The 24763-nt window shown below is 42.7% G+C and overlaps 1 protein-coding gene across 3 annotated transcripts in view; it reads right to left on the bottom strand.

Moving 5' to 3' along the window:
• CAMSAP2 (calmodulin regulated spectrin associated protein family member 2) overlaps window positions 1–23300 on the bottom strand; it is a 98853-nt gene extending 75553 nt beyond the window's left edge. For 2 of the 3 annotated variants that reach the window (XM_077332781.1, XM_077332782.1), the window contains exons 1-2: window positions 22832–23300; window positions 3545–3804 (exon numbers count right to left, since the gene is read on the bottom strand). In XM_077332781.1, the coding sequence (XP_077188896.1) occupies window positions 3545–3804; window positions 22832–22970 (399 nt within the window). In that variant the 5' untranslated portion in view covers window positions 22971–23300. The remainder of the gene's footprint in view (window positions 1–3544; window positions 3805–22831) is intronic. The other variant, XM_077332783.1, reaches the window with a different exon arrangement.
• Between the last annotated feature and the right edge of the window lie 1463 nt (window positions 23301–24763).

Genomic DNA, 24763 nt, shown 5'->3' with positions numbered 1-24763 from the left:
GACTGCATGTCTGCTGCCTTACCACTCTGTGCCACAAGAGGCTCTTTATCCGGGAACGTACTCTGTATTATTATGTGAATGGTATTTGTGGCCATACTGTTTGCATGGTATTTTATTTGAATACCATCTGAATGCATGGTATTTTATTTGTTCAGTTGTATTCTAATATTTCTGGAAGCTACTATTTATGAAGAAGGGGAAGACTGCCAAACTAGTAGTTTATAAAAACTGAATAAACAAAATCCCAACAAAGTGAGCGTTTAGATCTTCTGCCCCAGGCACCAAAACATCTAGAGTTGTTCCACATATCACTTGCCCAATATTATATTCCCTGTCCTTGACTGCTATATAAACCCAGTTGTAAAGACTATATTTCTTTAGTCCCTCTATTCTTGCCCTGTTCCCAGTAATTGTTGGCTTGGGCAGGTAAGTACTAAAAAAATGTACTTGAATAGCAGGATTATATACAGTAAATTTGCACAATTTATTCTGAGCATGGCACCTGCCAGGGTCAGTAATGCAGTTAACACAGCTTTCATATAGCTCTGATGGCAGCTTCTATCCTACATCTCTGTAGACAGGCTCTTGAATTATAGAAGCTGAACAAACAGGTTAGAATTCCCAAGGGAGAACTAGTAACAGTAGTCCAAACAACATTATCATCATCAACAGTAAAACAGCAATAAATGATAGTAAAACAGTAATAAATAGTAAAATAGCATAGTAGAAGGCCACTTGTACACAAGTGTGGTCAGGACGACATCAGAAATGGATGTTAGTTAAGGGCGATATTTCCCCATCCCCACAAATCCTGCCTGGCTGTTGGGAATTCTTGCTTTGTTGTTTACTTTGTCCTTGCTTGTGGGAAAGAGGTTAGTTGGGAGACAAGCCTCAGGCAATTCCCACAGAACAAATTAATAAACTTTTCTCGCAGTGCTTGAAACCGAAAACAATGAATACTCATGCCCATATTCTTGCCTGCAGTAGGAAGCCTCCATAGACACCAATCAAGTACACAGAAACCCAAAAGAGGCACCTTTAATGAGCAACAAAATACAGCACTTCACAGGCTATATATAACCTACCATTATTAATTAAGCTGCAAAACCAGAACACAGGGATTATAATAATTATGCTTCTCAAGGACAGCCATATTAAATCACCATCCAATTATAATTTAGGAGTACACCCTATATCCTGCTCACATGAAAAAGCAAGCAATGAGAGCACAAGGGATATTCATAAGAAGGGATCCCCTGTAGGATTTACAGTATCAGATAAATACATTATTTATGTAGCCTGGTATCTTGAATGAAATGTTCCACACAACTCGGAAAAGAGAAGAAAGATCCTATTCTTTTGACTATTTATATTCTAATATATTTGTATCATTTGAATAACCTGCCTTCCTAAATTAAATTGTAAAAACTTTAACTTCCCATAAATGTATTTACTTTTACCATTCTAAGCCACTGGATTTTCAAACCCTCCCAATATAAGTTTGTCTGCCTGGTAGGGATGTCAGGTTCCACCTGGGGATCCTCTGGAATTATAGTTCCAGACTAAAGAGATCAGTTCCCTTGAAAAAAATGGCTGCTCTGGAGGGTGGACTCCATAGCACTATACTCCGCTGAGGTACCCTTCTTGTCTCAAATCTTGCCTACTCCCAGCTCTACCCCCAAAGTCTCCAGGTATCTCCCATCCCAGACCTGGCAAACTTACTGCCAGATCATCCTTGTGAATTGCAAAGAATTCTGGTAATAAACCCATTTCATAGTGAATTCTGTTCCAGGATGATTTGCATGCTTTGCTGTGTAACAACAAAGTGGAAGGTTTCTTGCCTTAGTAGAAGGTACTGTGCTCATGCTGCGGGCCTAGGTGCTCTCACTTGCAGCCTCCTAAATTACTCCAATACTCAGAGGACCTTCCAGCCTTAAACTGGTTTTATTACATGATGATGATGAATGCACGGAGGCTACAGAGTGAGAGCAGGAGTAAAAAAGCTCCACTGGATCAAGGTGAATTCTGCTTATTAATTTTAGAACATGCCCCAAATCCAACCTGCTATATACTATGTAGATGAGTGGTTGTAGTGGGCAAGCTCTCTCAGGTACCTTTTCTACCATAACTGGCATTCTCAGAGAAATTCCTGGGGCTGTGGAACATGCTGTAAAACTACTTTCAAAGTGGCTTAGTGTATCAGGGTTAAAGTTTTGAAATGTTTGTTTATATAAGATCAGAACAATTTAAAGTGCATAAGACTCCATGGAGAGGGGTGGGATATAAATCGAAGAGTCACAGTAAGGAAGGTAACCGATTGCGCAGAACCATTATATCTCTCATTCCCATGCTGAATAAAGAGACCTAACTTTGTACAGCTCAATCATTCCTCCAGACACATCAGAAACTATATTTGACAACAGCCATCTGCATATTTATTTTGGGATGCTCATATTCAGAGTTCCCCCCCCCCTCTTCCTGATGCCAAAGAACACTGGTCCATTATTTCTTCATATCATCAATTACTTTTAATCCTACCAAGGCAAGCTTTTCCAAAACTGGCTGTATCAAAGTTAAAGGAATAGATGTATGTCTCAGATGATGTACTGACACCTCTCTTTCTCAATTTAAATTACATTACTTAATTTTCAATATCTTCTTTTCTCTTCTGAATATGGTTTCATGATGGGTGATCCTCTCACAATCACATTCAATTAAAGTCTGACATAACACATAACATGTTAATGTCACAAATCTACCAAAAGCATGAATTCCAGTTCTAATCATAGGACATATACAATACAGGAATATGAAGCGATGTAAATTTTCACATACAAGCTTTCAAATAATAACCTAGGTTGGCCTGGTTTTACTGCTTACATGACTAGCACAAGCCATGCACCTTGTTATTAGATGAAGCAGTGTAAACAAGGTCAACATTTAATAATCACCACTGCTAATGAATTCTCAGAACTCCTCTAATTGCTAGGGCTGTTGCATAAGAAATAAGAAAGGGGCATAAAGGCATTTTACTACATGTCATATACATCAGTGGTCCCCAACCCCCGGTCCAGGGACCGGTACTGGTCCATGGATCATTTGGTACCGGGCCACGGCTCCTCCTCCCTGGCTGCTGCCTTGGGTGCTGCCCTGCCATTCTGCTGCCAGTTCACCTTTGATGCTCTACAGCGGCCACCTAGGCTGGGGCTCCCCTTTGGTGTGGCACTGCGTAGCTGCTGCTGGCAGCGCCCCCCAGCGGGTGGTGGGAAGTCAGGGGCACCGGCAGAAAAGCAAGGAGAGCAGGAGCTCAGGTGGCTACAATGTCCCTTGGCAAAAGACTACCCTTCCCCTGGCCTCAGTAAAATTGTCAAGCGTTGACCGGTCCCCGGTGATAAAAAGGTTGGGGACCACTGATATACATGACCATTTTAGGATGTTAAAGCAGGACACTTAAAATAAAATTAAATACTACTAATAGTAGGAACAGAAAAACAAATACACTGAACACACACATCAGAAAGAAACCTCGGATGCCAACACTCACCATCTGAATGGGTTTCTTGCGCAAGTCTCTCTCTGTTACCAATTTCTCTTGGTCAGTGACATATAAGCCTTTCTGTGCCAAGGCCTGGATAACAGCATCATGACCCAGGAGTGGTTTGGCAGCATCACTCTTGAGAATAAGACTCCCAGCACGACAGTAAAGTTCAGCTGATAGCAGCAAATTAACAACAGGAGGTTTAATATGTTCCTGGTCATACTGATCCGTATAAAAAGGCTCTTGCAGTTCCTCTGGTACATTTTCTGGAAAAAAATTAAACCAAATTAAAGAGAGTCTGTGGAGTAGAAATATTTTCAGATCATCTGTATCTGTTCATATAAATGAAACAATAAGAAGGTGCTGGGAGGAGTTCGCACTCATAGCCGACCAGTCAGGTATGCTCTCCCATCCCTGATTGGCTGTGTGTCCAACGAATGGTCAATCAGGAAGGGTGTCATGCCCCTGGCCGCAACCCCCTCCAGCTTCTCCCATATAGAAGAAGCACCAGCAGGTGAGTGGGAGCTGGAGGGAGGTTGTGGGGCTTGAGACTGTGAGCCCCATGGGGGTGGGGGTGGAGAAGGAGCCCCACCAGTGCTCACCCCCACCCCGAGCAGCCCCAGCTGTGGCCTTTCCAGGCCTTGATGGTGCTGCAGGGGCAGGGGGGAGAGGACGAGCCAGTCCTCACCAGTGCTCCTGCCACCCCACGCAGCTCTGGCTGTGACCTTCCCAGGCTGTGGCAGGGCTGCCCAGGGTGGCTGGGGGAGGACTGGAATCCCCGCCAGAGCTTCCCGCAACCACCCAAAAATGCTCACTGAGCGCTTCCCACTCCAACCCCGAAAATGGCCACCGAAGCCTTGTTGGGCCTTTTTGGGGCAGCAGAGGAAGGAGCAGGGTCCTGGGCAGCGCTTCCTGCCACCACCTGGAAAACACCTGCCAAAGCCTCAGCGAGACTTTGGGGTGGTGGGGAGATGCATGGAATCCCTGCCAGCACTTCCTCCCCTCCAACTCCCAAAATGCCTGCGGAGGCCTCTCCAGCCTCAGCAGACCTCTCCAGGGTGGGGTGGGGTTGTAGCACCCGTTGTTTTTTTTTTTGCTAGTCTGTTTACAGTTCTATTAACTGTTTTGTTGCTGTTCTAGCACTATAATACTGAAGAGTAAACACTGACTACTATAATTTTCATGAAATGAAATGCTCACATTACAAGGCTAGTATTCTTTTTTCCGCATGCTGCAATGTTTGCCAAGACATCATCTATGAAATAGTGTTTTATAAATGACTGCTTTTAGAAATGTAGCAGGAGACTAATGTGCATGCACTCGCAACAGACAACTAAGCTTAGCTACTGTATAGCAAGCTGTCATAACAAATGCTATCCAAACAGAAACTGACCGATATGACACTATAACTTGATTATTTCCTCCAAAACACAAGAAACGACCTGAGTTCTATCCAACTAAAAAAGAAGGATCTCCTTTCTATGCATTTCTCTTTCTTTGTTATTAGTAAGAATTAGAACAAAACTGACAATGTAAGGTTGCCAACCTTGACCTGGAAAACTTTTGGAAATGTAGAGGTGATGCCTGTGGAGCGGGGAACCTGTGGGTAGATTCCACCTAGAATCTATGGTACACTATACAGTCTGCCTTCTGTAGTTCAGTTATTATTCAGGGATAACTCCTGGTCCCACCTTAGGGCTGCCAGGTCCTCCTGGCCATCAGCAGGGGATGGGAGTAGGATTGGCTGATCTAGGCTGGAAAACGTCTGGAGATTTGGGAATGGAGCTTGGGGAGGACAGAGTTCCCTGTGGAGTACAATGCCACAGATTCCATCCTCCAAAGCAGCTGTTTTCTCCAGGGGAACTGTGATTCCCAAGTCCTACCTGGAGGCTGGCATCTTTATTGCCAAATGCCCACTTATGATGAACTAACTCCTGGCAGTTTTAGCCACTGTCTGCATCAGGGTGACAGTCTAGCACTTGCCCCCAAACTAGATGATTTCCAGAGTTTTTGTGAGTGCTAGAGCATGGCCCTGGCACAACACCAGCACTTCTTTGTTGCAATGGAAGTGGCATCATCACGTACTGGAGGTGATCACTGAGCACGTATGTACCTGTCTCACCCATCTCTCGCTAGCTGCCAGACCTTGCAACCCTACAGATCCACCTGGCAGTTGACAGGCCTCCCTGTGATAGTTTGACTTAGCTGCATCCACTGAGACCAGTAAAAGGGAATTAGTCTGTGGAGACGTTTTCTCCTTTTCCCCAGACATGAAATTCTAGGCAGCCTCGTTGTCATAGAGTCAGCCTATTCAGTACTTTGTATGCTTAGGGCATGCTTTCTCAACCAGGGTTTCATGAAATCCTGCAGTTTCTTGACGGCCCTGGAAGGGTTTCCAGAATGGGTATGAGTTAATTAATTTATATATATATTTAAATTTGATAAACATTTATGAAATGATATGACCATATATGCCTATGCTGACCCCCCCCCCTTAATGGCCAGTGATGCGCCTGGAGAAGGTTGGAAGGGGAAGGGCCCCAGGGAGGCACGTACATAGATATGCTTCCCCAACCATATTCTGTACGATCATGCCATTTCTGGGTTTTCTGAATGGTAAAGTTGAGAAAGGCTGGTTTAGAGTATAACACTTTAAATTTCTGGGGGGGGGGGCTCACATAATTTAAATGCTCATTGTTTTCTCTGAGTGGGGCACACTGAGGAGGCAACCAGAACTTATCTTCCAAGTGTTCTAGTTTTCTATATGAGGACACTGCTTTATACAGGGGGGTACTCCATTATGTGAGCCTCAATCTGCACAATCTGAAAGGACAGCCCCAATAGGTTTATCACCTGGCCTTAGAGAGAACAAGGCCTGAAACTAAGCATTCACGGGAAAGAAAGGACAAACAACTTGGCTAAAGTTTAACTTACAAGTCTCTAGTGTCCCTTTTCCGCTGACTCTAGCTGAAAGAAGAGACGGCCTGATTTTTTGCAGGTTCTTAAATGTTCACATTTTAAATACAGTGATATGGTGGTCTGAAGATCTGTATGGTAGATTTTATTACAGGCTTTATGTTTATTGTTCAATCGCCATCAGATTGTATCTGTAAACTGAACAATTTGAAAGCAAAGTACTTCTCTATGATGGAGTGGCATTTTGTCATATGTATGCAACACATTTGAATGCTGCTTAACTAACAATATATAAATTAACTAGCAAAATAGCCTGTTGTAATTTAAAATACAATGGACGCTTACATTCTCTCCCCCCACCCTGGGCAGGCTTGCTGAGGCCTGGAGAGGCCATGGTGGGCCTTCTCGGATGGGAACACTTGCCTTCTCTCTCCCTCCCCCACCCTGGGCAGGCCCAATGCCTGGAGAGTCTATGGCTGGCCTTCTTGGTGTGGGGAAGTGCTGGTGAGGGTCGCGGCCTTCCCTGCCCCCCTACATGCCAGGGAGGCCAGGGCTTGCCTCCCTTCCCTCCCAGGCTCTGGTTCCAGCTGCGGTCCCAGGCCCTCCCCCCTCTTCCCAGCTCACGCTCACTGGCTGCCTTACCTCTCGCAGCCAGTCAAGTGGAGCATGCTGGCAGTGGAGGTGGATGTGGCCAGGGGTGGGACAACCTGATCGGCCATTCATTGGACAAATAAACCCCTCCCACCATTCCTGTCTGGCTTTATTTATGGTACAGATTAGTATTACTCAAGCAGGGATGGTGTTTTCTAAATATGAGAATTAATCCTCTGTGCAGCTGTTGACAAAAGTCTGTTAAAGCTCACAAATTGGAAAGTCAGCAGGAGGCTTATTTTTACAGGAAATAAATTATACTATCCTAAAAAAGAAAATTAGCTACATTGCTGGAGTATCTGAATCATGAGAGAGCGGGAAATTTATCCTATAAATGCATTGTATGGATTTACATGATATGAAGTAGATGTATTTAAGATGAGTTAGAAAAAGCACGTGGTAATGATGCTATTGTAGATGACTCTGTACACACAGTTCCTGGAGACTCTACAAAAGAATTCAGAAAAGCCTGTAACTTATTTTAAAGAGTAAATGGAAACTACAGGAAAGCAGCCAGAAGAAGGCAGGACTGATTTGTTATTAATAAAACAATTTGTTGCATTAATGAAACAGATCTGTTGTATCTATGAAATTAAGTACTGAAAACAAAAGCGTCCATATCTCATTTAAAATGACCATTAATTTAAAACAGCATTTATTCTATGAACATAGATAGTAAAGCTAAAGGATACAGAAAAGTCAGTCAGGTAGATCTCCAGCCACAATGTACAGCTTTAATTGAATCTAATCCGGTAATCAAGGTAACATGGAGAAAAGAGAAAGTGTTGTCTCCCTGACTAGTGGATTGGTTGAGGCCCTTGCAAGATAAACCACACTAAAAAATAACAAAGTCAAAGAAACTTGTAGAAATTGACCAAAAGAAACTGTACATCTTTTATGGAAACTAAACTCTCTTTACTATATCATTCTGCTCGTTCGAATATTTTCAGAATTTTATTTTCACTTTTAAGTCATTTTTGTTTGTTTTGTGGGCCTATTAAAATATTTTAAATGTTAAAAAGTATACCTGTACATGCTTATTCAGACAGAAGAAGAAGAAGAGTTGGTTTTTATATGCTGCTTTTCTCTACCAGAAGGAGTCTCAAAGCGGCTTACAAATCCCCTTTCCTTTCCCCACAACAGACACCTTGTGAGGTAGGTGAGAACAGCTTTATCAGTGCTGTGGCCCAAGGTCACCCAGCTGGCTGTACGTGGCGGAGCACAGAATCAAACCTGGTTTACCAGACTAGAAGTCTGCGCTGCTAACCACTACACCAAGCTGGCTCCAATAGGGTCACCAATTTTTAAACTGGTCCTTCTGGCTGACCCTTTAATACCAGTTTGATCTGCAACTACTAGGTTACATTGTTTAACTTCATGCCATAAAAACCTTTAACTACTCATTTTCATTCTTTAAACCTTCATTAAACATGGCTACCCCCTACTCCCATCTAGTTGACCATCTTACTGTAACACCATACCACGGTTAACAAGCTGGGAACAAACTATGCTTTAGAACAGTGGTCTTCCATCTTTCCCAGCCCAGGAGGACCTCCGCTTTACTCCTGGTAGAAGTCAAACACATGGCAGGAAGTCACATGACTTTAGTCACATGACAGGACAGAGGAAGAGCTGAAGTTTCTTACCTTATCACTACTAAAACAGAAATCTCTCTATTAATCAGTGACCTTGCCTCATCTACCTACTGCTCCTCTCAGGATGCTTCTAAAGGCAGGCAGTAGGCACAGTGCCTTTGTTCCATTATGTATGTGTGGTAGCTGCAGCTCATTCAAACAAACAAACAAAAAATGGTACCCATACAACAGCCTATTGACCCATTGGATGAAACTCAATGATTCAGAAAATTAGTTTGGTGGACAGCCTACATTCCCACATTGCATAGAATTAGATTGAACAAATCATGTTTTTTAAACTGTAATTTATCATGATGTCAAAAATGTCTTACAGGCCTCATCTGGGAAGAAAAATCACATGGTGTGACCACAACATAACAAATCCTACTTTAAGTATGCTGGGATGAGTTTCCAATCCATTTTATCATGGGGATCTTACTTTCCAGGGATTATGTGAGTTTTGATTGTGGGTTTTACTGTCTAGTTCAGGGGTAGTCTAACTGTGGCCCTCCAGATGTCCATGGACTGCAATTCCCATGAGCCCCTGCCAGCAAATGCTGGCAGGGGCTCATAGGAACTGTAGTCCATGGACATCTGGAAGGCCGCAGTTTGGCTACCCCTGGTCTAGTTGATACTTTTACAACAGCCAACCAAAGACTGTGAGAGTATATTCAAAGTTTCTCTAAAGAAATAATTATTCATTGATGAACTTAGCATTTCAGTCAAGGGGCTTCTGGCCATCTTTTTCATTAAATTAATAAGTATTATTCATATAGCACTTTAGAATATGCAGCATATTTAGCGCACATTACCTTAGTGATACAAAATCCCTGCAAATTAGGCCAATTTCACCTCCATTTTGCACATAGGACGTTAAAACAGTGACACAGTATAGAGAAATAACTTCCCGAGTAATTTACAGCAGTGAAGGGTTACCAGCTAAGAACATCCTAGTTATAGATTCAAGTTCTTAGTCATAAAACGAAGTCCAACCATGTAGATAGCTAAGTAGGATGTATGCCAGATATGGCTCATAGGATCACCTTTATCACTCAACCACTCACCAGACCATTTCTACAAAAATCTACCTCTATGACACGATGCCAGGCTTCTGCCATATATTTTAATAACTGTTAGAAGTGTAGATAGCAGGAAGACATTTATATGTCTATTGCTTGAACTGCCTGTTCTGGTTCCCCTCTGTTTTTATACCTTCCCTCCCCAGCCCCAATCCTTCTCTGCTTGGATGGAGGAAGTCCAGAGACTATCCTTGGGTCCCTTTGATATCAGGGCTGTTTGGACTTTGAAGATTTCCTGTCTTTCACAGGTTCTCATGGGAGGGGGTTTGAATGTGGAATTATATGTTGGACCTGTTTTGCTTTGCCTCAGTTCTGACAAGGAATTGTTTAGGTTAACTCGCTTGCTCTCAATAAACTTCATCTTTTGCACCAAGTCAAGGAATCGTCTATTGGGCAATCTGCAGAAACTTGGCACTCTACTTTCTAGTGTTTCTTATGTAAATAAATTCAAGATTTCCTGTGACTGCACAAGATTGTTGCAGGGGTACACATATACTAACATAGTTCTTCCTATCACATTTCATGATACGCCAACTACACACACAGATAAACATTTTAGAGTGTGTCAACCAACAGAATTACAATTAACTTTTACTAGTTTAGTCTTCCACAGTGCACTATATAAATCATAGCAAACAGAGCAGTCAAAGTAAACAGCAATTATAATATAGGTAACAGCTCAGTCCCGTGCCCCATGTGCTAACTTTCTGTTTGCAGGAATTTTACTTCTGTATGCTGTCATAAGAGCCCTTGCTTAGAGTCTCAAGTGGTACAGCTCAGATGCAAGTTTTCCTCTTCATCTTCTATTTGCAAGAAGCACAGTTTTCTCCCACATATACAGACACTTTCTCAGTGCACAAAATTGAACAACAGAAAGCAAAACAAAACAGGATCTTCAAATATGTTAACAATCAGGTCCTTTACTTCAGCAGGAGCACTACAGTGATTTACTGAAGCGAGAAGAGTGGTAGACCACAGCAACAAAACAAACTTGAAGCTGTGAAATATCAATATTAATGTAATGAATTTTATTGCTTATATCCTTAGGCCATTGCAAGACATTACAAAATAAACACACAATATATACAAACATTCCAGCACACCCACATTAAGTTATCAATAAATATCAATATTGGAAAAAAGCCAAGGCCATTAAGGAAAACCAAGGCACTGAGATGCATAGTCTCCAACTTTTAAAGCACATCTATTTTGGAGGTCATTATTAAGGATCATGCCGGTTTTTAAAAACAGGACCCACAGTTCAATCATTAATTAAGAACAGATAATTAAATAGTTAGTGCAAGCTATTTACAGTGCAGCTACAGCTAGGCCAGAAGTCATTAACACTGCTGTGTCTTTACTTTAAAATACATAAAGGTAAAGGTAAAGGTATCCTCTGTGCAAGCCCTGAGTCATGTCTGACCCTTGGGGTGACGCCCTCTAGCGTTTTCATGGCAGACTCAATACGGGGTGGTTTGCCAGTGCCTTCCCCAGTCATTACCGTTTACCCCCCAGCAAGCTGGGTATTCATTTTACCGACCTCGGAAGGATGGAAGGCTGAGACAACGGTGAGCTGGCTGCTGGGATCAAACTCCCAGCCTCATGGGCAGAGCTTTCAGACTGCATGTATGCTGCCTTACCACTCTGCGCCACAAAAGACTCTAAAAATACACAAAATAATATATAAAAATACATAAAACTTGGTAAAGACAGGTAAAGTATGTAAAGAACAATGGAAACTAAAAACTGAGCATTGACAATTTTTCTAAAAGTATAATGATCAGGGCCTCTGTGGCACAGGTCTCTTTCAAACTTTTGGGCCCCTGGCCCTAATAAAAAATTAATAGTGACAACACATGATGCACATAGAAAAACCCTGCAAAAATGTATCTATTTTCTAAAAATTAACAAATCTGAGGGCGCAGACAAATGGCCAGTGGAAAAGGAGCACTGATTTTCCTGGTTTGCCATCATGAAATCACAAAGCCATGTTTCCCTTAATGGGGAGAAAAAATATTTTGTCAGCTTACAGAACCTTCCAAGAAACACTCAAAACATACAAGAAAAAGCAACCAAACCTACTACATATCAAAGTCTTGCCTTCCTCATCTTGTCCCACTATGCCTCTCAGATCTGAGAACTGTACCTATACACCTCACTACACAATTTGGTTTCCTTTCTGAGGATGGATGTGCTGTTTTGACACTACAGAACCTTTCATTAAGACATCCATAAAACAAACAGGATGGGAGAAAATTATAGTAATTTAAAATGCATACACTTGTTTATACACTAAAGAAATATGAAGCTCTGGCTGAATTTATTTTCACTCTAGTGGAATACTTTCTAAAAGTAATCCCATTTCTGCAGATTAACTTCCTCCAATTCATATGGATTTGGCTGACAAGATATTAATGAGCTAACATACCTATTCATACTGCTTTCCAGAACTTAGATATGAAAATCTATTAGCTAAATGTCACAGCAGCTTACTTTCACTAAGACTGAGGAGCAGTAAAAAAGAATGTATGCCATCATTATATAGGTTATCAAAAACGAAAGGTTAATTTTACAGTTTATTATGAATTTGTACCTGCAAGTAAGAGACAGATGTTTTGTTTTTCATTGTAAAAGAAAAGCTATGAGAATGTTGATTTGTACTGAAAAGTACTTTAATGTCTAAAATCCCTCCACAAGGCTAATTTTATACCGCTTATGAACAATTTAGCAAAATTATTTCTATCATATTTTAATTACAGATTTAAACAAAATGAGAACGTTCTGCTTTCTTATGTGAAAATGCATGATGGTTGTATCATGCTCTAGTTAGTCATGACTAATTTAAGTTCCAAAAGGGGATTAAGGGTGACTAACAGTGTAATCCTAACAGTTACACCCCAAGTCTGCTGAATTCAAATGGCTTAGGAGGATGTAACTTAGGCCTTTTATGCACTCGTGTTTCTCTTCACCTTTTGTTCTGCATTCCCCTTGGGTGTATTTTTCTCTTCTGCATGCCAGCTCACTTTCACTTCACGGGTGGATCAGACTTCTTTTTTGAGTCTGTGTGGATTTAGCTCCCTTCAGGGCTCAGTTCATTTTCTGTTCATTGTATGTCCATTTCTTTTAAAAGTCCTATTGCCCCGGTTTTCCCCCCTTTCTTGGCTCCCAAGGCAAAGGAAATTCACAAGCAGAGTGATTCCTTTGGATTTGCTTCTCTCCTTGGGAGGCCATGCCTCCACCACGGACATTGTCCTGCAGTCTCTGCTCATTGGTCAGTTTCAGGCAGGGAGTGCCTTTTGAAATTGTAAAGAGATTCTTAAAGCCCCTTTCACTTCTGGGTAGCCAACAGAGGGAGGGAGGGAGGGAGGGAGTGAGGGGGAAGGAAGGAAGGAAGGAAGGAAGGAAGGAAGGAAGGAAGGAAGGAAGGAAGGAAGGAAGGAAGGAAGGAAGGAAGGAAGGAAGGAAGGAAGGAAGGAAGGAAGGAAGGAAGGAAGGGGAAGCAAACCAGATGCAAATTAAAGGGATATCAACTTCAATTCAGTGATAATCAGAATCAAGTTGTGCATGCAAGAAGGGTCTTACCTGAATGAGCCTAGGTTCAAAATATACCAACATACTCTAATTTTCCATTAAAAATAATCTTTAAATATTAAACTGAATGACAAAAGGACATCCTACGGCTCATCCAGGTAATGATAAACCATGGCTTGTACATCCGAATCTTGCCTTGGCATGATTATTATTAACAATTATTTTATAGAAGATAAGAATTTAGACATCCTAATGTATTATGCTCTTCATTTTATCTTCTGGTATCTTGATGCAAGTTGTTTTAGGAATACAAATACTGGCACAGTAGAGAAAGGTCATGAACCAAAAACTCTGCTACTTGCTCAACTCTGCCTGATGCCCCTCACACTCCTCGCTGATGCTCCTGACCTGCATAGCTTTGGTCCTGAGCCCCAGAAATGCCTTTGAAGAGGTCACTGGCAGCTGTAAGGAAAAGACCTGCTTTGATCAGAAGAACAACCATAACATCCTGTCCAATATATTTAATCAATTATCCATTTTAAAAGGAGATGATTAACCAACTCTTAATTGATCAGCTGACAACTTAAGTCTGAATCCACTTCTCTGTGAACACACAGGGGCATTAATGTCATCCTGCAATTTTCTTTGATTTCATATCACGTATATCAGTTGCACACCCATTCTCTTACCATCATTTGCTTCTAGTAATCTAACTTTCTATGGACAGTATATTATTGAATCTGTGACATGACTTCAAAAACTGGACAAAGATACAGCCAGCATGTCATATTCTCAGGGTAAAGAACTGAGGGTGTTGACATCTTATACTAGGTGTTAGATGTAAGATTAGTACAATATAAGAACTGTCTTGTAAGATACTAAAGGTCTATTAGCCTATCACTTATCTGCAATAGCAGCCAGAGAGGTGCCACTGAGAACCTCATACAAAGGAAATAGCCACATTCTGTTCTTTTTCTCTGGCAGCTGGCAGCAGGAGCAATATTGCCTGTAGATACAGTCAACAGCTTTTCGATAGAACCATCCAAGTCACCTACATCAAAATCTTCCATATAAATTGATTGGAAGCAAGCTCCAGCCACATCAATGAAACTATGGCAGTTCTAGGAGATCTCCCATCCAAATACTGGCCAGGGTCAATCCTGCTTGGGTTCTGAGAACTGATGAGAAAGGGCTATCTACGTCAGGGCCATGAAAAGATAGATGTTGAATATTTCAGAACACACTATTTTCATAAGAATTATTTTTGAGTAGTACATTTATTGATAGTAAAAACCACATGTAGCACAACATGCTTAAGAAGGACAAGGCTTTCACTTCAAGCTGGTACAAAGAATCTAACACTAAATCTGGTCAACAAGTGTTTTACTGGTTGTCTCTCCATCTCAATCCCAGAGGCATCTAAAGTCAAGACTCCAAAGCTGATGAACAGTTTTAACTAGTTATTTGTGCGTAAGAGTTTGCCTTAAAGTATAATATTGCTTTGACTGTCAACCGGAGTAGGAATTACTTTATTCTAGAGGGAGATAATATCAGTGTTTCATTTTCGGAAATCACTGATAATATTAGCATGCATCCTACCACTCTACTGTGCAGAATTTGGAGGCTTCCTCAAGGCTACAGAGCCTTTCTCCAGCTGAAATAGCTCTTACAGAGGATGTCTCTGGAACCTGCAGAAACTTCTTCCAACCTAAGGTGGGATACATACCTGTAAGTCAGAGGTCTTGACTACAGATATACAGCCTGTTCTTATGCTCTCCATATTTTGCACAAGCACTGCAACATCTAGGATCACACACAAAGGGCAGAGCTGGATAGACTGGCTAATTATCTTTGGGAGGTCTCCTGTTCTGTGAGTCTTGAAAGTGGGCATAAGGACCTCCTAGTGTGCCCCATTTGTACCATGCTCTTACTAAACTAACTGGGCTAAACAGAAAAGATGTAGATTTACACATCTGTCAAACTGCAAGCTGCTGGAGCCTCAGTTTGCCTTAAGACGGTGCAAATGAGGGAAAGACAGCTTTCCCTGACTTTCGCTATTTAAAACCACTCTTGCCCACCGCTCTGTTAACATTTTAAAAGGAAAAAATCCTTTAAAAATGCAATGGCAGAGTGGGGAAACCAGTTTCAATTAGAAAAAACGGGTAAAAAGATAAGGGTTCCACTCACCTCTCTCTTTTGCAAAAGGCCATGAGGCACATTAAGGCTTCAAAAGCCTACAATTTAAATTTTATAGAGAGGTTCAAGAAACGAGACCTTTGTCCCATCTGTTTTGATTCAAATGGGTAGCTGTGTTGGTCTGAAGTAGCACAATAAAATCAAATCAGAGTCCAGTAGCACCTTTAAGACCAACAAAGGAAGAGTGCTTGTAGCACCTTTAAGACCAACAAAGGAAGAGTGCTTGCACTTGAAAGCTCATGCCTTGAATAAATCTTTGTTGGTCTTAAAGGTGCTACTGGTCTCTGATTTGATTTTATTGTGCCATCTGTTTTGAGTTGTTCTTATCTGAAGCAGCAGTTTTCTTGCGCTGGGAACTCTGACTCTATATACTACCTAACACAAAATATTTTCAGGTCCAAAGTTTAACACAAGTCTATGGTGTAAGACCAAATAGATTACACTTTGAGGAAAAGAGCTGAGCTGCACAATTACCAGAATCATATGGCACAACCCTTGTTAGAATGAGCTGCCTTGGATGATAAGACAGAGAAATATATGTTTTGTTAAATTTGAAGATAATCTATAGCATACTTCTCAATTTATACACACTTCTAACAAGTAAGAAATAAAAATATATAATTTAAATAGAATAGCAAACATTATTGTGTTTAGATAGAGAAAGGCAAGCCTGTCTTGATGTAGAGCAGGGGTAGTCAACCTGTGGTCCTCCAGATGTTCATGGACTACAATGCCAGCGTTTGCTGGCAGGGGGCTCATGGGAATTGTAGTCCATGAGCATCTGGAGGACCACAGGTTGACTACCCCTGATGTAGAGGCCAAGACCGACCTCTTAACGTTTCCTCTTGGCACTGGTTGTCATATTTATTAGGTATTCTACCTCTAAACACTGTAGTTGGCCCTAGTCTAGAGTAATTGGTGGGCTGTGAGGGAAACAGGCTGTGCAATAAAGTATACTAAAAATGATCTCAGAAGCTGATTGAAATCACTTTCTCATTCACCTCCACTGATCCAAGCTGGTAGTCTGTGTATGGTCATTAGAGAAGCTCTCTACATCAGAGTACTGAAATTGTGAATGCTGTAAGGCTTTGGTCTAGAGGAATACTTGTATATATCTGATGAAGTGGAATGAAAAAAGTTTAGAACCGGTATACCTGTCACACTGTACATTTGGAAATAAAAATAATCTACAAACTGGATGGGGATGCGATGATTATTTAGATTTACTTTAACCAGTTTGTGAGATCATTTTAGTATACATTATTGTATAGTCTGTCCCATACACAGTGTTTATATTTATTTTTGACTATTTATACTGTGTTTCCTCTTTGTTTTGTTTGTTGGCCACTGTGAGAGACAGGATGCTGGAGCAGATGGACCACTGGTCCGATCTAGGAGGGATCATAAGTACTACTTCCATAAGTCAACTGCTTACTTAACTCAGTGCCATGGCATTTAAAAAGTGGGTTGGGAAATGTATAAAGGCTGTGTCTTCTATCACTGACATGGAAGCTGAAAAGAATCTACAGGTTCAGTAGCAGAATGCCGTAGGCGAGGGCTTCATTTTCGTGTTTGTACCCCTGGCTGTACACTATTGGAAACAGAGAAAACTAATACCTAACACAGTTATACTTCCACAATATGTTCCACTGTCAAGATCAAATGGGGCAACTAAGGTCAAACAGGGCAGGATTTCGGCAGAATGCTAGATTAAAACCACTCTTGCCCACCGCGAAAATCCATGCCCGCTAGACATAACTGTAACTGCTTTACCACTTGGCCTTCTTTTCAGAAAGGGAAATTACTGACCCTGTAATTTCCCTAGTCACTTTAAAGTTCTTTTTGACCAGAACTCTAGCAGTTAATTCCAATCTACGCAAAGTGAATTTAGAAGCAGAAATATATTTAGATTCAAAATAAAGAGCAAAGAAAGGGCAAAGAAAGAGTACAGAATGCATCCCAAGTAACTAAAGTGGAAACAACTGATTTCCCACTCAGTGCTATGAAAGCAGTTCAGGTTTCCAAAATGTGAGCTGTTAATGATCTCTCTCACTAGTAATCACAACAGAAGGGAGAAACCAAGGAAGCGATCAGTATAGCAGAACGGAATCTTGTAGACACGGTATCAAAAAACTAAACAGGCTTCAGAGAGCTAGATAAATTTCTGTCAGGACAGGTAAATGCCAGAATCAAGCTAGTTTGTTTTGGAGGAAAACTCTGACTTTGCCTGACTCAAGCTTTGCTACAATGAATGTATCTCTCTTTCCACACTGTTGCTCAACTTCCAGCAATATGGGCTAGTTTTAAATCAAGGAAATTTAAATCCTAATTTAAAGTGACAAGCAGAAAGCTGCTCTGGTGAGGGTAAGTTATAAAATAGGATCCAAGACCACACAAGCAGATTATAAGTGTGCTGACTTCTCAAGCCTTTGAGGCCCTACATATAATTCCAACAAGGACAGAATGCCCCATCAATACATTCACAGAGACTAGAGCAACATTGCAGGAGCCATGTCAACGGCCTGATGACAGGGTAAGTGGATGCAACCCCATTTGTAACTTAAATGCAAACAGACTACCACCACCTGCCTGGCTCGGTAACTGAAAACATCCTATAGCATACAAGCATAGCCACTATGATGCTATTGATTTGGGCCCTATCAAGCACTACATTTATCCAAAGAAATATGCAGAAAATAAATCAAGCACACACACTGCATACTGGATCAGATATTTTAGCAGAATATGGCATGCAGAGAGGGACATAAATTTGGTGGTGGTTGTTTTTCCAGCAGATGGGGAATAATATCTTCTCTTTTCCCTTTTCTACCACAGCCCACATGGGTGGAACTTGCTTGGAAAGGACTGCTGGGAGGGGGGGATATAGTAAAAGCCCTACATCTTTCAATCCCATCTACTTAACACTTTACAGTAAATCCCCCATTTACAGGGATTCTGTAAGGACTCTATATGTGAAATTAAATATTACATTAGATGAAGTGTGCTTACTACTCAAAAATAGCATATTTTTTAAAGTAGTTACAACTTTAAAAAATAGCATATGGGCTCTAGGGTAGGCCTACTATTCTACCATGTCCAGATTTTGTATTTCCAAACCCTGCTTGCTTTTGCTCAGATCATTCTCACTTGTTACAAGGCCTGTTTCTTCCCTAGCTACAGTTTTCTAAACAATGCTTATTAGTAATTAGGATATGACACATGTTACGAGAAGGAAGCGGCTAAGTGGGATGGAAAACCTCTTGTAAGAGGCTAATCAAGATAAAATTCACAACTGGCCAACACCAAGTTAATTATAGATTAGAATAAAGGAACTGGAGATGGAACCTGCAATCTGACTTTGTGGAACGGCAGAAGGATTCCAAAAACAACAAAATTTGTGCATGCTTGATATACCTCTCAACTATGGAATCAATTCTTTGTGTATAATTTTGAAGGAGAGCTATTCTTTATTTTAACTGTATGGGCTGGGACTATAACCAAGTTTGGTTTTAAAACAATGGTGTCCTGTGGCATTTAAAAAGAATTTATTATGGCATCTGTTTTTGTGGCTTGCAGCCCACTTCTCAGGTGCATGCCATGTTGTTTAACAGCCCTGCAGGCATCTGATGGAGTGGGATCCGGTCCAAAAAACTTATGCCACAATGGATTGGCTGGGCTGTAAGAGACCTCAAGGCTCCCCAATGTTTTAACATCACCATACTAACACACAGCCGTACTGGAATTGACCACTGCTTTCAGTTATGCAGTCCTGATTCTACTGCACATCGGTAAACTGAAAATGCATATATCTGAAATGCAGACTGCATGCCAGTAGAGACTTTCCTCTCAATCTTTAAGCAGCTGCACCTCTTTATCCACAAAATGTTTGGAAATATTCTTTCAGATGGCACAAGATCGTGTCCAACAATTGGTCCTAAGGCTCTTTGCTCTGAAGACAAAGAACAGTTGCTAAAAGACAAGATACTACCAATTAAATCTGTTTTCAGAAAGAATAAAGTAATTATATGTCTTCAGTTTAAGTAACTGATGATGAAGGACAAAAATAACATTAATGTTATAATAATACTGAACCACAAGTCCTTAGTCAGTAGCCATTCTAACATAAGGAGAAAATAACAGGGGGATACTTGAAAGGGTTCATTCAGCTATTAATACAAATAATATGTAGAAAGAGTATAAATAATGGGTTACCACTTTCCTACTATCACCTGGTTCCCATTTCCCTTACTCCCATAAATCCCAGAATTCATGTTATAGCCTCTTTGATGGTCTAAACAGGCTCTTTCGCTCTCCTTCACTAAAAGCTGGTAGGATCCAACCCAACATATTTATATTTGGATAATAATCATGATTCTTTGAGCGGCAAGCACGTTAAATTAAATGATGCCTGTTTGGAATGTCTTTCTCACTCTTCTCTACAATGAGAAGTTATAACCATCCTCTCTGATGGACTGTTTTTTTCAATTTTACTTCATGAAAGAAAACAGCTATATTTCAGTCATTAATTCCTGTTTCCCATTTCCATTTGGTCTATCTGGGAATACAACACCGTACCCAATTCTGTATGCTGTTGTGGCATTTAAATAACATAATTAAACGTCCTAAGTACAGAGCAGACAATAATAGATTGGATATACATGTTGGCATACTTACGTATTTTTCAGTCCACTGCTCAAAAGGAAGGTGATTGTAAGCCGCTTTGAGACTCCTTCAGGTCGAGAAAAGCGGTATATAAGAACCAACTTTTCTTCTTCTTCTTCTTCATAAGGGGGGAGGGCTTCTAGAAGAACTGAAGAACTCAACATCCACCAGAACATCTTGGGAAGATGTATTAACCAAACAAGAATACTCGCCCACATGCAATATTTTCAATGTGCAACATTATTAATAAGCGGTAGGTAGGTTAGTTGGAACTGTTTTAATATAAATGATGATTTAAAATGTTAATGTTTTTATGACCAATATTACTTATCCTGAGCCTTTGGGAAGGTTGGGATAGAAAAATAGGGTTTATGATGATTATGATTATTTCATGCTGACCCTAAGGCTAATTTACTTTGAAATAATAACTAAGCTTAAAAGAAGAAGAGTTGATCCTTATATGCCGCTTTTCTCTACCAGAAGGAGTCTCAAAGCAGCTTACAGTCGCCTTCCCTTTCCTCTCCCCACAACAGACACCCTGTGAGGGAGGTGAGCCTCAGAGAGCCCTGACATTACTGCTTGGTCAGAACAGCTTTATCAGTGCTTTGGTGAGCCCAAGGTCAGCCAACAGACTGCATGTGGAGGAGGAGCGGGGAATCAAACTTCTACCCACTACACCAACCACTACACTTCCTAAAATGAGCACTTAGGAATGCACACTTATGATTGGCATACACACACCTCACATCATTATTGTACTTTCAATGAAGAAAAGCAGAAAGTGAAAAATGACTCCCCAGCATTTGAGTTACAAGCATTTTATCTGGGCATTATATGTATGATAGGTGATTCACAAGTGACGGACATAGATTGAGGCCTTCAATTTTTTATTTAGAAAATATGGGACATTTTATATATGGCATATGCCATACCTAAGCTCAGGTGATATTAACAAACCTATTTCCAACACTTCATGATACATGGGAGTTTTGCAATAAATCCTTACATGTATTGTGATGCCTCTCCTGGTGCTTAGTTTGTGTTTCTAGTCCCTCGCTCTTTTGGTTTGCTATCCCTGATCCTGGTTCTGATGTGGGTGTAGTCATAATTCTGGCTCTCCCTCTTCCTGTCATGTGACTGTGCTGTCAGATGTTTGTAGCTCACTGTCTCCTGCTACAGCCTGAGAGATTAACAATGAGTCCTAGCGTGGGAAACCTTGAAGGTCACTAGAGAGTTCATAGCCATATAGGCTATCTTAGTAACCCTTACAACAGCCTTGTAAGGCAGACTGATATTATTCCCATATTGACAATAGAGGGATCGAGCAGAGAGACCAGACCACGTGAGTTTGTGCAGGCAAGATTTGCATCAAGGCCTTCTTTGCCAGGCTCAGTGGAATGCTGTTTCACTTGTTTACCAGACAAGGATATGACTTCAGCATTACTACAACATGTTAAATAAAAGGTGTTTGTGATCATACCTGCAAAACTGAATCATAAGGGGAAAAGTTAACACCTTTTCTGAAGTACATCCTCCCAATAACCACATCAGAATGCAAACTGGATTAGAAAGCAATTTAAAAAACCCACATCAATCTCTCCAAAGAGCTACTGTGAGACTGGGCCAGTCAACATGATGTTCTAATACCTGAGTATAGGCTACAACTTATCTTAATGTCCTGGAACTTTTAAGTAACCTCTGCCTCACAGAAAGGACCAAAAGAGGCATCTGTAAAACCTGAGGTCAAGCACTGCCATTTCCTATCCGGCAGAGTTAAAACAAAACATAAAATGTCCTAGCCCACAAGCAGCGCACAACAACATCCTGGCTCCAAATGCAACAGTTGCAGAATTGCAAAAAAGGATGAGGGAGAACCCTTTCCTGTTATTCTACAGAGGAAATCACTGCGATTCTCTTTTTAGGAATGCCACAGTTACTTTGCTTATTTGAAAGGTACCCACTCAAAGGCAATTTGTTTTACAGCTTGAAAACCACAGTCTGCAAAGAGGCTAACTGATCCCACAAAACGCACAATAAACCATCCTGCTCCTCAAGGCCTAGATTTTAAAACTGCCAGGATGCATCAGAGAAAGCATTCCAGGAATTCCCTGTATAAATACAGATTGGAGGGGGGTGAGGGGGGGGTCTTGAGAAATGAAGGGTGACACTTGGCAATAAATGCTCCTTTTCTCCGGAGCCCCCAGCCTATTGCTCGCCTGCTGGGTCTTCCCCTTCCTTGGATGCCTGTCACACATATCAAAAGTAACCATGCTCATCCAGCCCCCTCCTCCCCAGCCCGCCAAATGGAAAGAAGGCTGCTTATTTTTCTAACAAGCAGGAGAATCCGGGAGAGGAGAGGGCGGCGGCCACCTACAGACCTACCACACTGCAAGACCGGAGCCCCTGGACATAACAGGCAGGATTACTCGTTCGGGAAAACACATCAGAGACGCACAATCGCGTAGCGAGAGCGAAGACAACCGCCCACTGCCGAGCTGCGTGCCTAGCACTCCTCCCGGCCGCCCACCGACCCAGCCCACGTCTCCCACGCCTATCCACCCCGGCAGGACCGAAGCCCCCCGAGCCCAAAGGAGCCAGGAGGGGAGAAGAGGCGCGTTACCTACCGGTCCCAAAGGCTTTGGCCACCAGCCAGGCGAGATTACAGGCGATTTTCGCTCTGCCGAAATCGTAATGATCAAAGGGCTTGATGGCCGGGACAATGAACGTCTTCCTCATCTCCTTGACGTCTGCAGCATCCCCCATTTTCCGATCCCTCCCGCCACCCCCCGAGCAGCGGGGCTGGGGCTCCTTCTTCTTCTTCTTCTTGTTTTGGCAAAGCCGAAATTACATGGTTCTCCTTCCCAAAAGGCGACTCCTCTAACAGCTCTCGAAAATGGCAATAGCAGGCCGATTAGAAGAGAAAAAAAAAAGCAGCAATGGAAAAATCCGCCAGTAGCCGAGGATGGAGCGGATGCCGTGAAAGTCAGCGGTGCTGAGGGGGAGAAATGCCCGCCACCCCCTGCCCGTGGCCCTGCATAGGAATGTGGCACAAGCCCCGGGTGTCCTCTCCACCTTGGCCCTCGCCCGCTTTGTCTCGATGCCCTCCCTCCCTCCCGCCCCCCACCCCCCCCGCCCCGATTTTTTCTTTCTAAATCAGAGTCAATGACAGTCGAGGAAATCCCTCGGAAGGATTCTGGTTTTCATTTCCCCCCCTCCCAAAAATAGAGAGAGAGAGAGAGAAGCGGCAGTCTTTCCTTGGAGATCCCGGCTCTGCCCACCCCCAAAAATGCAGAGGGGGCGGGGAAGAGAGCCAGAGCCCGGAGGGAGGCGGCTGGGATTTTCCTGCAGCGGCAGAGCGGACGGGGAGATGCCCGAGCAAGCTGGCGCGGCTGGGTGCGGCGCTCGTGGCGAGCCTAGTCCGCCTTGTGCTGCTCCGCGGGCTTTGCCGGCCTCGGCTGCGCCTCTGCCCTCATCGCTGCGCCGCCTTCTGCCCAGCTCGCCTTCCTCCGCCTCCTCCTGCCGCCGCCGCCGCACTAGACGAGAAAACGAAGGGGAAAGCCGCCGCCGCCGCGCGCAAAAACGCATGCGCGCTCCCCTGGTCGCCACAACCCCCTCCTCATTGTGAGCAGGCTCCGGCTTGGGCGGAGCCGCCGAGGGGAAAAACCAAGGGGAGGCGGAGGAGAGGGGAGTCGTCCTTCCCCACCGCCGGGCTCGGAGCGCCGGGGGTCACGTGGCCGCCTGGCTGTACAATGGGCCATTCTTGACGCCGGGCCCAGGCTCCTCATCATCGGCGGCGCGCTCAGCGCCCGGCGCATCCTCCGCTGCCGAGGCCCGGAGGGACCGGCGACGCCCGGGATGGGAAGCCCTGGAAGAGACCGGAGCCCGGCCGCTTGGAAGGCCTGCAGCCGATGCGCGCGCAGGCTGGACAGAGCCTGGTCTGGAAGGGCTTGGAAGCAGCTGGACGTGGAGGAACTTTTAAGGCGGTGGGGGGAGAATCTCTCCGACACAAGGCAGATTTCACGTGTAGTGATAGCTTTGTTTATTCCTACCTATCAACGCATTGGGGACCCAAAGCACCCACCACATTCTCTTCATTTAATTCCCACAACAGCCCTGTGAGGTAGGTTTGGTCTTCCAAATCCTGGCCTGACACTTGAACTGCTACACCACAGTGTCTCTCCCTAAACGGTGTGTGCTTCTGAATCTGTGTGTAGGCCTCTGCTGCTAATTTCAATAGATTTTTAAAATTTGTCCCTCACAGTGTCAGCTGCCGTATATGGTATTAGATTATGTTTATTTCTTTATTTAGGAGATGTTTATCTCATGCTTACTCCTTGGAGCCAGGGTGGCATACATTGTTGCATGCCCCTTCATTATATCTTCACAACATCCCTTTGAGGTAGGTTAGGTTGCTTGAGAATGACTGGCTCCAGGTCATCCAGTAAGCTTCATGGCAGAGCGGAAAATTAAACTTGGAGCTCCCAGATCCTAACCTAATTAGGAAGCTATTGTTTACTCGCAACTGGCACTGGCTGTCCAGGGACTTGGGAAGGAAA

This window comes from Paroedura picta, chromosome 4 (genome assembly GCF_049243985.1).
Source record: "Paroedura picta isolate Pp20150507F chromosome 4, Ppicta_v3.0, whole genome shotgun sequence".
In the NCBI taxonomy this organism is placed as follows: domain Eukaryota; kingdom Metazoa; phylum Chordata; class Lepidosauria; order Squamata; family Gekkonidae; genus Paroedura; species Paroedura picta.
This window is presented reverse-complemented; position numbering and strand designations above follow the sequence as displayed.